The sequence below is a fragment of the Triturus cristatus genome, chromosome 2_2 (genome assembly GCF_964204655.1).
Source record: "Triturus cristatus chromosome 2_2, aTriCri1.1, whole genome shotgun sequence".
Classification (NCBI taxonomy): Eukaryota; Metazoa; Chordata; class Amphibia; order Caudata; family Salamandridae; genus Triturus; species Triturus cristatus.
Window position 1 is genome coordinate 227,156,740 of NC_140582.1, and position 13,126 is coordinate 227,169,865.

General features: G+C 42.6%; 1 protein-coding gene across 2 annotated transcripts in view; it reads left to right on the forward strand.

Annotated features, from left to right (window-relative positions):
* Positions 1 to 13,126, forward strand: part of ECPAS (Ecm29 proteasome adaptor and scaffold) — an 819,497-nt gene that overhangs the window by 310,959 nt on the left and 495,412 nt on the right. For both annotated transcript variants that reach the window (XM_085641278.1, XM_085641277.1), the window contains exons 22-24: positions 1,073 to 1,245; positions 3,973 to 4,074; positions 11,649 to 11,772. In XM_085641278.1, coding sequence (XP_085497404.1) covers positions 1,073 to 1,245; positions 3,973 to 4,074; positions 11,649 to 11,772 — 399 coding nt within the window. The remainder of the gene's footprint in view (positions 1 to 1,072; positions 1,246 to 3,972; positions 4,075 to 11,648; positions 11,773 to 13,126) is intronic.

The window sequence follows — 13,126 nt, forward strand, 5'->3', positions numbered from 1 at the left end:
TCAAAGTAGATGATGAATTGACAATGAACAGTCAGGTTCCAGCAGTCCGCTCTTCTTGTACTTTATATCAGTTTAGACACAGACTCTCCATGCCCCTCCTCTTAGTGAAATGTAAAAAAGCAGCTGTAGCGGCTATCATAGCAGAAAGTTTCTTTTTTATTGTTGTTTTCCATTTTTATAAAAGAAACGCAAACCTGTTAGTCATTTCACTCTATATATTTGGCCATCCTTCATAAACCTACATAAGAAGGGATGACGCGGGGCAAGTGTGCAGCATGGAAACTCCCCATACAAATTCTGCACATAGACTCCCACCACCCCATTTCAATTACACTCCTCTTCAGCCTTAGTACCAGACCTTGGCGAGGTCAAATCATATACTGATGTCATTTCAAAAAATCATTAGTATCCTCTGTTTTCCATGGTCCCATACTTTTAGTACCATTCTTGGGCACTCGACCTTCAAACCTTGATTTTTCAGCCCCATATACTACCACAAATCTTTCTTCCAGTTCTCTCACTTTCGGACGGTGCCCCCCACCTCCCCCCACCCCCTTATAGCCACACCATGTTTCACCTGGCTACTGCCAGTCCAAGGTTGCAAAACTATTTTGGGTATTGTGACACAGCACCACCATAGGCCCCCCAGAATACATAATTTTGCTTTTGCTTCAACAGGAATTTCAGTCAGCTTAGCCAGACAATTTGTTACTTCTTTCCAGTACGGAGGAGTTTAGGACATGGCCAGATATTGTGTATGAATGCTGTGCTCTGCAAAGACTTGAACTTACTTTAAAGAGATTAAACCATGTGTTGCTTTTAAAATAGGCTTCTTATAACACTTGTAAGCCTGTCAGAACTTTTGTCTTACTTCTCTCAGGACATACTAAAGCATCCCCTATCATCAGACAGATTGAAGGGCTTTGATAGGTTATACAAATGTGTTACAAACTAGTTGTCCTTTTGACAGATTTTCAACAATTGTATAGAAGTGCGTTGTTTGAGAGAGTGGGGAATAATAGGCTATTTTAGTTCCAAATATGTAAACCATGTTATTGTATTTCGTTTGCAGGTTTATTTTTGGATAATCCTTCTCCGCTGCTGGGAATGGCGGCTTGTACGGCTCTGGGGGAAATAGGCAGGAATGGACCCTTGCCAATTCCATGCGATGGTTCTGGATTTACTCAGCTACACCTTGTGGAAACATTACTAGCGAGAATACCGTCTGGAAAGGAGACAAATAAGGCAAGGTTCTTTGAGTTTCCGGTCTGTTTTTATGTTTTATGTACACAGGCACTCAGAAAGAATTATACTACCAAGACATGAGGAAGTAATGTAAATGTTGAAAATTGGGTTACTGGTGGAGAGGGGTAAAACCCTACTCAAGTAACAACCACAATTCTTGTCAGGGTGAAACACAAGCAAACCTCTGATTAACCTGTGCTTAACCCTCTGGTATCTTGGCAAACCAGCAGCAGTTAGGCTTAATTTAGAGGCAATATGGAAAGTATTTATGCAGCACTTCAAATAGCAGTAAAGTGAGAACACAACGCAAGAAAAATCAACTTGATTCGAGAAAATAGATTAAAATGTCATTAAAATCCAATTGGTAGAACCGGAGATATAAAATATTAAAGATTTAAATAAAAACAGTGCTTAAAAACCCAAAGCACCAACTATAGTTATTCAAGCCGCATTGTACTGGGACGTAGTCACTAGTTCAGGCCACCAGTGATGGAGCGTGGGCCGGATACAGGGACCAAGTTAGGCCTGCTTAACAAAGAACCTTAAGTCCTGTTTGTGGCACGTTGCGGGATCCCACGTCGAGGATGCCTTGTGGAGCGGCAATTCCAGAGAGCTGTGGGCTGCAAAGCAAGGTCTTGCGACAAGGATGCACCACGCAACATTGGTTCTGAGGAGTTGCGGGGCTGCAATGTGGGCTTGTGCATTGGAGATGTCGCGCAGTGAGGGTTCCTAAGAGCTGCTGGGTCATGCATTAGGATTACGTCGCACAGAGGCAGTTCTGATGCGGAGTTGCAAGGAGATGCATCATGCTGGACCGGTTCTACCCAAAAGACCTCTACTGGCATGGCAGAACACCTTCAGGTCCACTTCCATGTGTCCAGGACTGGGGTGGCACCACTTGGGGAACAGGACTCACAGAAGGAAGAGTCCAGGTGCAGGGTTCAAGATGGTTAGATCCCTTTTTATCCCTGAGGCTCTGATCAGGCGGCCAGCCAGCAAGCTCTTTATCTGGTGGTCCTGATTTCAAGATGCACATTAGTCCTTCTCACTCAGGCAGCAGGGCAGTAGATTTGCACTCCTTCTTTCAGCGGAGCAACCCAGTAGTCCTTCTGATTTTTCTATGGGTCCAGAGGTGTACTGATGATTTGAATTTGAGGGTCCACTACTCATACCTGGTGTCACTTTAAAGTGGAGAAGCTTCTAGAGCCCGCCCCCTACAGGTTTACAACTGCACACACAGGCTGCAATGGCAGGCCTGAGACATGTTTAAAAGACTATCTAAGTTGGTGGCCCAGTCAGTCCTCCAGCCCACTGGTAGCATTTAATTTACAGGCCCTGTGTGCACGTAGTACGACTTTACTAGGGACTTCCAAGTAAATTTGTCAATTGGATGTAAGCTTATTTGACCATGTTTGAAATGGAGCACAATCCCTTTAGCACTTGTTAGCAGTGGTAAGATGCACAGAGTCCTAAAATCCAACACAAATGGATTCAGAAAACAGGAGGGTGAAAGCCAAAAAAGTTTGGGATGACCCTGCAGAGAGGTCCAAGTCCAACAGTAAACTATACTAGAAAGTTAGTTGCTTGAAAAGATTAGCTTGGAACTTTGTTTTTCTTGCTCTAACTACTTGTTCAAACCTTCTCACCTGGAAGGGAGTAACTCTGTGGATATGTTTTAATACTAACAATGAGGTTTGATTCTCAATCCTAATTGCTGTTTTGTAAGAGACCTCGTATCCTGCCGTCCAACTTCTTAACCTAGTAGTATGTCTTCAGCAGTTATACTTTAGGCAGCTCAAATTTATTTGCGGGGTTAAGAGAATTTGGGAAGGTCACCAGTATTCCTAAACAAGAAAACTATCCAGCCTTATATTTAAATCACTTTAGTGCTCACTATGGTTGGTGCTTGTCTGGAATAGCTTAGGTAGATTGTTAAATAAACTGGGCATACTTTATATAGACCACCGTGTTGCGGTTCTGACACAGCTTAGCACTCATTCTAATACTAGACAAATGGTCTCCTGTCTTTTTGGGATTGTTGTATTTTATATCTCCAGATGTTATTGCATCCAACGGGCTACCTTTCTGGGTAGCAAAATTGCTTTTCCCGTCCGTTTCAGACACATCATGTGCACATGCCCTAATAAATGAAATCCAGTGGGCAACTAATAGGTGTATCCCAATGCGTGTTGTTGTCACCATTCCTCTTACATAAGCAGAGTGCGCACACATTTTTGTTAGTCTGTTTCCCAGGGCTAGATAACTTAAACTACATTGTAACCATAACTTTTAATTTCTGCTTTTTAAGTTCTTGCCTCTATTGTAAATGAGTGGTCTGGTAAAGTAGAAACAGCCCACTGTCCATGTTACCTTTTGCACTTTTAGTCTTCTCTATTCTCAGCCACTCACCCTTCCTTTTCCCACAGTTCTGGTAAGTGGTGGTTGCTAAGGTTCCAGAGGGGGGGGGGGAAGAGTCACTGTGTACTTCTAGATGAGTGCCTGTGTGTGTGTGCCTGTGTGTGTGCGCCTGCCTGCTATTTGGAATTGGTAAACCTAGCAATAAGAATATATGGATTACTACAAAAGTAGAATTTGTATTCTCTTTGCTGCTGAATCTTAAGATGGAGTGTCTTCGATACCCACCTGTTGACGTTGTATTAAAAGAACACCACATTACCTTTTAATTGTTGTTTAAAGTGGTGACAACTTTTTTTCCATCTTTTGAAGGCAAAGGAACGAGCAATACAAACACTGGGATGCTTTCCAGTGGGAGATGCTGACTTTCCCCATCAGAAAAAATTGTTGCAAGGCCTAATGGATTCAGTAGAGGTATGGTTCATTTGTGCACACTGTTGCAATAAAAGTCTTACAGCACCTTTGAAAGTAGCTACTCTGTATCATTCATTGAAAGTAATATTAATAATCAACATCAAAATCTGCTGTGATTTGTCCTGAAGAAAATTGTCTGCATAAAGTCGATTATTACTGTAGTTGAGCTAAATGATGATTTCGAAAGAGCAATGTGTTTATATGAACCATAGTCGAACGGATGGATGTAACGTTAATAATACAGATTTTAAAACTTTTAAATACAGTGTAAAGCTGAGTAGAAGCAATGATTTTGTTGATTTGCAAGATGGCAATATCTTTATCTAATGGATAGCTCTAACTACAGATTACTCACCTTTCCAAAATCCTCCAGGCACCAGACTAGATCCGGAAAGTTTATCAGTTGTGCTTTCGACCCCCACTAGGTGGTGCTGCATGGCTCCAAGTTGGCTTTGTTGTGCTTCGGAAGTGACAGAACGTAGCCTCATATAAGCCCCACCCCCTCATGCTGACATCTTTTCCTTTCTTTCACACCTTTGAACTCTGACCCTGGAGTTTCACTCCCTATTTTTTCGTTTTCTGGCAATTTTTCAAATAGAAATTCGGTGTACAAGGGAACTATGTGCCCACCGAAGACTGCAGGTTTCAACCATGCCATGACTGTCACAAATGGATAAAGGACCCACACAAGGTTTTCCTTTGGTGTTTGGGCTCAAAGTACCCTCCAGTGTGTGATGAGTGTCCTTATCTCATCCGCCTGGAAGTGATCTGGGACCATGAAGTGAATCTATACATCGCTGTACATAGACAATAATTACGGACGTCATATAAGTAGCTGTCTGCTTCAAGTCAAGAACTCAGATCTGCTTCTGCTCTCGGGGTGATCCTGCAGCAGATCTTCATGATCAAAGTTATTTGGTAAGTCGAAGTGCAAATCTAAGAAAACACATAAAAAGGTGAAGCGGGACAGGGCCCCATCCCAACACTTTCCATCTACAAGAAAGGATGCAAGGGCATCAAGGCGTCAATCGATCTCGCTTACAATCCCTGGCTGAGAAAATGATTTCACAGTTAGTCCTGATGCATCCCGACCATCTTCGATGCCATGTCAAGTCGAGGACTTTAAATGGGTCATACTGCATATTTGTGGCATTCTTCTGGCTCCCTCTCGTCTACCTTTGGGCCTCGTGAATCCTTTGGTTATGTTTACTGCCGGTGAATTCCTCTTCTACACCTTCTGAGCCCCTAGATTATGCTCCACTCCAGTACCGACTTCCATTCGGTCTCCAAGACTTGCGCCAGTCCCTCTTCCATCTATGCCGGATCTCAGGTTGCAAGTGCCAGAGAGGGACCCTGATGCGGACTCCTTTGTTCAGCACCTAGCTGATTCGGTCTTGGTCCATACAGGGGTCATGCTATGACTCCACTCTAGTGCACTCGGTTCCCGTTTAGCCTGACTCAGTGAATTCATCAACATTAACTCCACAATGTAATCATGAGCGTTTATATATGGACATACAGGAGGCCAGTGGGCTTGATACTTCCCCTGATACAGGGTTGATTTCCCTCCTTTGACCACTAACGGGAGAGTCTTGCTATTGCAGTGGTAATTGTACGTGCTGTTGAGTCCTAGACCTACAACTGCCTTGTGTTGAGCGAAGACAAACAACATTACAGTAGTTCTACAGTCAGGACCGGTTTTCTTTGAGCCGTTACTCCTTTTCAACGAAGCTCTATCAGATACCTTAAAGGGCACTTGGTCGAAGCCTTTCTCTGGCCCACCGGTGCACAGGCAGGGAGCCATAAGCTATAGACTAGCGCATGGTGACCCTGATTTTCTCACACAGCACCCAGAGAGTTTGGGGCTCCAAGCTTGTACCAGCAGGGTGAATCCTAATTGATTCTTCATGACCCCCTGGGAAAGGGAGTAAAAATAATTGAGTTGTTCGAAAAACAAATGCACTCCTTGGCCTGTCTAGCCTTCTGGATAGTCAGTGTGTTTTGCCTTCTAGGCCGATATCTGCACGTCTCTGAGTCATGGCCACTGAGATCTTGCCTGTGGTCCCTGTAGAGTTCAAGTCTCCCTGGCTCAAACTCTTCAAGGTGGTCAAGATGTGGCCATATACATCCTTCCCGCTGGCCTAGTCAGTGCTGATTACTTGGGGCAAGCAGTCAACACCAGTGTACTTCTCAGTCGCCATGTGTGGATGTGTTCCACAGGTTTTACAGGAGATGTGCAGGCATCCCTTATGATATCTTTTGATGGCTCCTATATATTTTGTGAACAAGCTGTCACGAGAATATTTTAGGGAAAGTCGAGCCCAAGTGCATTCATCAGTGTCAGCATCTTCTGACTACTCGAGGGTTACTGTACAGACAACTCAAGGAACCAGCCGCTACCCCTGCCAACCACCCCCAAAACAGTCACTTCAAAATTTTTATGGCCAGGAACAGGGATCAGGCACGCAGTGTGCAGATCACCAAGGGCATTCATCCTTTTAGTTCCCCCTCCCCTGCGATATCAGTCTCCCAGCTGCTTTAGTTTGCCCATAGTGGTGCACAGCCACCCTATGGAAGGCAGAGTTGAACACTTTCTCCCAAACCATCACATCTGACCGATGAGTCCTCCAGACCGTTCAGACGGGCTGTGCCCTTCTATTCCGACCCACTGCAGCTTCCTCCCACACCAGACCGGCTCTCAGAGGACCCCATTTCCTTGTTACTGCAAGAGGTGCAAGCTCTAACTTCTACAGGAGCCATCTGAAATTGAGATGCATTGTTACTCCCGCTATTTTCCTCAAGCTGTAAATGGATGGGGGTCTCGGTTCTCTTTCCGTCTCCATATATGCGTGTCGTACCCCAACACACTTTACGATGGTCCCTAACCCCTTCCAGCCTAACCTGTCACTCAGGCTATCCCTTAAACCAACTTTTATGGAGATTCTAAAACAAGTATGCTCGAAAATTGGAAAAGAGTAAAGGGTTAAAAATAGAGAGTAAAACAAAAACCAAGTATAATCAACATCCTTTAGTCGAGACCATGAGTCGAGATATTCTCAATATCCTTTAAATGCATATTTTGTCTTTTGCAAGGACCTTCACAAACTGGCTAGCAATTCTAAAGGTGAGTGATCTGTCGTATCCACCTGTAGGACAAGTTACTTATCATTGGTAACAGTCTTCCTGGTGGATACTCTATTCACAGAGCCCTTGCTGCCCTGCCACTTCCTGTTCTGTGGAGTGGGCTTCAGTTCTGTCTAAGAAGGTCTCAAATTAGAGATCTGCACATTGGTACCTCAAATTGTGCTGTGCTGTGTTCGAGGGTGCGGAAAGAGTCAAGCAAGACACTGATTACGGAGCCAAGGGTGGTGCTATTATGCGGCTCAGCTCCATCACCTCCAGGGTTGAACAAAGACAATGCGGAGCCGCATGGTGCCACCAGGTGGCGTGCAGGAGCACTGCTATGAAAAGTTTCTGGATACTGTATGTCCCCTGGAGAATATTCTAAAGAAGATCAATCAGCGATGGGAATACAGTATCCACAAGAAAGAGAATTGCCAAAGTATAATTTAAAAAAAGATGAGGCCACTTATAATGTATATATATTCTATAATAGATGTCAACAATGTCAGCCCTATATGATGAAGCGGTTGCGTCGGATGAAGTGCATATATTTTGCCTTTCAAGCTACAGAAGCAAATAATGTTCTCTTGTTACTACTAACCATAGAGAAACAAATATGGGTGCATAAATTGCATTCAACTGGATTCAAGCTAGCCTGGCTGATGAAGGGTAATACCCAGAAACCGGTCTCAGGATGCTTGTTTCCGGTACAGGGAGGAGGCAGTTCGGGCTGGACTGTTCCCATGAGGCACAGGATCAATACCGATTTGCATATGGCTGGGTCTAAACTGGGGTGGCATGGTGAGCTAAAGAACAATGGATTTAACCCAGATCTCTTGACTGGGGGTGAATGTATGATTTATTCAGCATTCTGTCCATCATTTGTTTGTGTAGCACTTATTAAATCTGGTAGGCATAGTTTATCAGAAGGTATTGTAGTGAAACATGCTTGATTAGGGGAATCATTACAACAAACAAATGATGGACGGAATGCTGACAATGCAGACATTCTCCCCCAGTCAAGAGATCTGGGTTAAATCCATCGTTCTTTTGCCCACTACGCCACCCCAGTTCAGACATGGCCATATGCAAATCAGTCTTGACCCTGTGCCTCATGGGAACAGTCCAGCCCGAACTGCCAAGCCATGTCTTCCCTGGACCGGAATCAAGCATCCTAGGACCGGTTTCTGGCTATCAGCCGTCATCAGCCAGGATTGCTTGACTCCAGTGGCGTGGCTGGGTTCAAACTGGAATGGCATGGTGAGCAAAAAAAACGATGGATTTAGGCCCAGATCTCTGTACTGGGGTGAATGTATGACATTGTTCTGCATTCTGTCCATCAATTGTTGTTTTTGATTAGGGGAATCAAGCCTTCCCTTTCAGATGTAAGATTATTAAGAATTGCAATAAGTAACTTTCAACGTTCGGGGCCTTTCGGGATGCTTAACTGTCTTTTGATTGAATAAAGGAAAGTTACCAGACTTTTAAGAATGTATTATGCTTACCTTTGATATTCAATGTTTGTTAACCTTCTCCTTCTCAAATATTTTAACGTTATGTCACCAGTCATTATTCTTTAGGCCTTTTGTAGATTTTTGTTCTTCTAATGCATGGGTACTTGCACACATTTTCCCTGGGGCACAAGTTTGTTGCTGGGCAGTCATTTTCTCTGCCCTCAAACGCAAGTGACCATTACCACGGATGCCTCATTCATGGGATTGTGAAGCACATATCAGCCACATGACTAATCACAGGACCAAGGGACCTGGACGCAAGACCACCACTAATTTCTTGGAAGTTCACAACAATCCAATTAGTACTCAGACCATTGAATTCACTAATGCAAGGCAAAGCTGTTCTCTTAAGCATCCAGAAGCAAGGAGGGAGACCCCCTTTCACCTGATGCCAGTATTGGCCCAAAACATTTGTCACTGGGTCATTCGGAACAACGTAATGCTTTTAGTGGAAGACCTGATAGTGGGGGGGGGAACACAACAATTCTGCAGAACTTTAAGCAGTACACAAATGGCTCATACCCACAAGTGATCTATTGACCACCACATAGAATTCAAGATGGCAAGCCTTCACCTCCAGGTACCCACACCCACCAGCTAATGGGCAATTCACTATGGATTACCTGGTCACGGATTTTTGCCTACCCTTTACTTCCACTTCTGCTGATCCCACAAGTTGTTCTAAGAATGCAGCTGGTATCCGTGATTCTCATCCTATTGGCATCAGCTTGACTGAGACAGCCATGGTATTCTATGCTGCTAGAAATGTCGGTGCATCTTCAAAAGAAGCTGCTGCTGAGATCATAATGCCTAACTCGGCATCAAGATGAGCTCAGGCATCCGAACCTCATCCACTTAAATCTAGCAATCTGTCACCTGAGGTCTTGGAGCTTGGTTATCTTCAACACCCAGAGGAGTGTTTGCATATCTTGCGCAAGTCACGCAGACCCACCATGCTTGCCTGCTACATAGCAGCGTGTTAGAGATTTATCCACTACTGTTTGGGAAAACAAATTGAACCCATTAAAGCATCTGCTCAAGACTGCATCTCCTATATACTGCATTTGCTAAAAGCAGGATTGACATACACTTGTATTCTGTTACACTTGGCTGCAGTCGCTGCTTACATGCAAAATTGTGACACACCTGCTGGGGCTAAAAAACAATCGGAGTCAGCTTCTTTGTGCTGGTGCATTGTGGGTTAATGGAGAGGGGTCACAGTACAGGCAAGCAGTGATTCGCTGGCTAGAGGGTACCTCGTTGATACTAGCTTGCCGTGGAACTAAATATATGAATTTCGTCTGCAGACTTTTACGGCAAGCTGAGGAAGAGCTTAATTAACTTAAGTTTAATGAGATCACCAGTACCCCCTTGGGTTCTTATTCCTCTGTCGTCCCATCCAAAAGCCATTAACGTATTTGTTTTTAACTTGAATCCTACTGATAAGTGATGTGAATTTTACTTTGGACATTAAGGTTTTAGTTCAATGTGGTATTTATTTAGGGGGGCGGGTTTGTTTTGTGTTGTTTTTGTAATGATTTTAAGTAATCAAACAATAAATTTATCTATCTATCAGTACATCTCTTTTTTTTTTTTTTCTTACCTCTTTTTTTTTTGGTATTGGTCAAATATACAGTTAGGTGATTACAACAATGAATGACTCAGCCATACGGCACCCAGTTTACATTTTGCATTCGCGGGGTTATTCAGTAAAGCATGTCATTACAGGCCTACAGTACTCCCCCTCTTCACAGCACATCTTTTGACCAAATGTTCTTTGAACAAAAACAACTTTCAAACGTCCGCGCCGAACACTAGATGACAGGATTGTGCAGAGCATTTGAATCTGCTGCACTATAAGCTACAAACAGATGGTAGCAGGATAACTAACATTTTCCTTTCTAGGAATAAAGCCCCCACCATTTTCAGCAACTTTTTTAGATATGTTAAATATTCCCCAGATTTAGATTTAGGGGGTTTCTGTTCAAAATTTGAGCTACGAGGGGCCGATGTAATATCCGGTTTTGATCTACCTGGACTAGATTTTCGGGTTCTAAGCACATTGCCACCTCTAAGGATTTCACTTGTGGTGAATTAAACTATTGCTAGAGCAGATTACATAGAATGCTTCTGATGCTGCATTGCCTCATAAACGCAATATATGGTTACTTATTAAATATTTGTACTTTTATCAAAATAGCCTCCCTATGTTCTATGTAAATGCAAAATAATACTAAAAGTAGAATCTCTTAGATTTGAAGCTGCAATTATTCGGTTTCACTCCAGTGTGTTTTTCCAAAGTGCTTTACCGTTGAGCTCATACACCGAATACCTTAAATGAGCACTTGATTTGTCAAGAAAGAGATATTACTTTTTTTGTCAAGAACACTGGCTCATTAATCAGTGATGGATTGGAGTCACAATTTGCAAATAAAACTGTAAGGAGATGCTAAGAAGATGGAACATTAATTATATGCATCCAAAAATTCAGGAAGCAGTCCTGTGTTGTCACGTTACATTTATTTATATGCTGTACATAATGCCATTAGGACCAACGGGTGACCTACTCAAAACACTTAGATAGTTCATTTTATGGATTAACCAGTAAGTAGCCCTTTAATACATCCACCTTTACTCTCGTTTTGCCTTGCCGGTTTGGTGTTAGCACCTATTTAGAGTTTTACTTTATAGCTTTATCTAATTGGAATTGGTATAGAGGTTTCTTTCCTGCTTGCGATGTGTACTAGTGTGCACAGCCAGCATAATTTGTTTCTGATAATATAATTTATGCTATGTCCTTATGCTAAGAATTGAAACACCTTCTTGTTAAAACCCCTCACCTTGAAACAAAGTAAAACATTATTTCACTGGATTACTTTGTCATCGAATGTGCGGCCCACATACTTTGATAACTTTATTCTTTTTTGGAATGTTTAGGCAAAACAACTAGAACTTCAGTTCACGGTTGGGGAAGCCATTACCAGTGGTGCCATTGGAACCAGTTCAGTAGCAGCTCGGGATGTTTGGATGGTGACAGAGGAAGAATACACTCCTCCTGCCGGTAAGCAATTGCTGCAATGTTTCTCAATCGCTGTTGAACTGGTATCTAAGAGTCTAATCCACAGAGCCTAGCTTTTTAAAATCAGACGCTTGCACACATTGGGTTCTTTAGATGCTTAAAGTAGATTTATGGTCAATTTTAAGATATTCATAAAGTGTCAAAGCCATGCACTTGAAAGCCTATGACAGTTGTATACTTTCCGGAGTACTACACTGCACACGATTGGCATGTGAAAATTCTATCAATTGGAAACATGCATGAGTAAATGATATGGATAGGTGAACTAGCTCAGATTACATTTTCGCTGTGTGATATTTATTTTTCCAGGTGGAGAAAATACTTCCCGACACCCCAATTGCACCAGTGGGTGTACTTCTTTACCATGGAAATGCCGTTGCACCTTCTTTTCACAGACATAGTTTTGTACGCGTTTCCAGGATTGGAAACCACCAGAAATTTGTTAGGGAATATCACAAATTTAGAATTCTGTTTTAGTTTCAGCTGCTTATTGTAGAGGTCAAACCTCAACGCAGGAATTACTACCCCTGCTTCTGCATGTATGAATGCAGAAAACCAATTATACTAGCCAATTATTTCATGTTCCAAATTGCAGTAAGTAAGTGTAATATTCACGGGTTCTGTCAGTCAGAATGTGAAATTTAGAGCTGGTCCTGGAGGACAGAGAAGGAAACTGGAATGTTTAAACTACTGAACTCTCCAGATATTTCTTCCCTCAAGTAAGTAGACCAGATTCTTCTCAGCAGTAGGCAGTAATTCCTGGTTTCTTCGTTGTCCAATCTTCTTCTGAATTTCAGTTAGGTTGAATAGTTCTTAAAGAGTAAACTAGCTTGCTTTTTGTTAGGGCTTATAAAACATAACTAGATCCCACAGTGTCAAGCTCCGGTGTATTGTTTTTCCTGCCCCTCTTGAGTGTCTTGTGTCAGAAGAAATCTTCCCGAGTACAGAGAAGGTAACATTTTGGCATATTGTGAGAAAGTGGCTCTGTATATACTGTTCCTTAATAGGTACAGGGTGTACAGAGTCCACAGTCCCCAAGGGTTTGACAGAGGCTAAAGTTAGATATAACCTTACTCTCTAAAGTGGTAGCTTGGTCGAGCAGTAAGGCAGTATCAGAGGACAGTGTAAAGCATTTGTTGTACACACTCAGTCAGCAAATGGACTCACACACTTAATAACTGAACTCTAGGCCAATGGTTTATATATATATAAAAATATATGCTTGTTTTATTTTAGAACCAACACTTGGATTTAAAATATACTTTCTCAGAATGAGATGTTTCATATAAATACTTTTGCAATATGCAATTGACTTTTGTAAACAGTTACAAGTGGT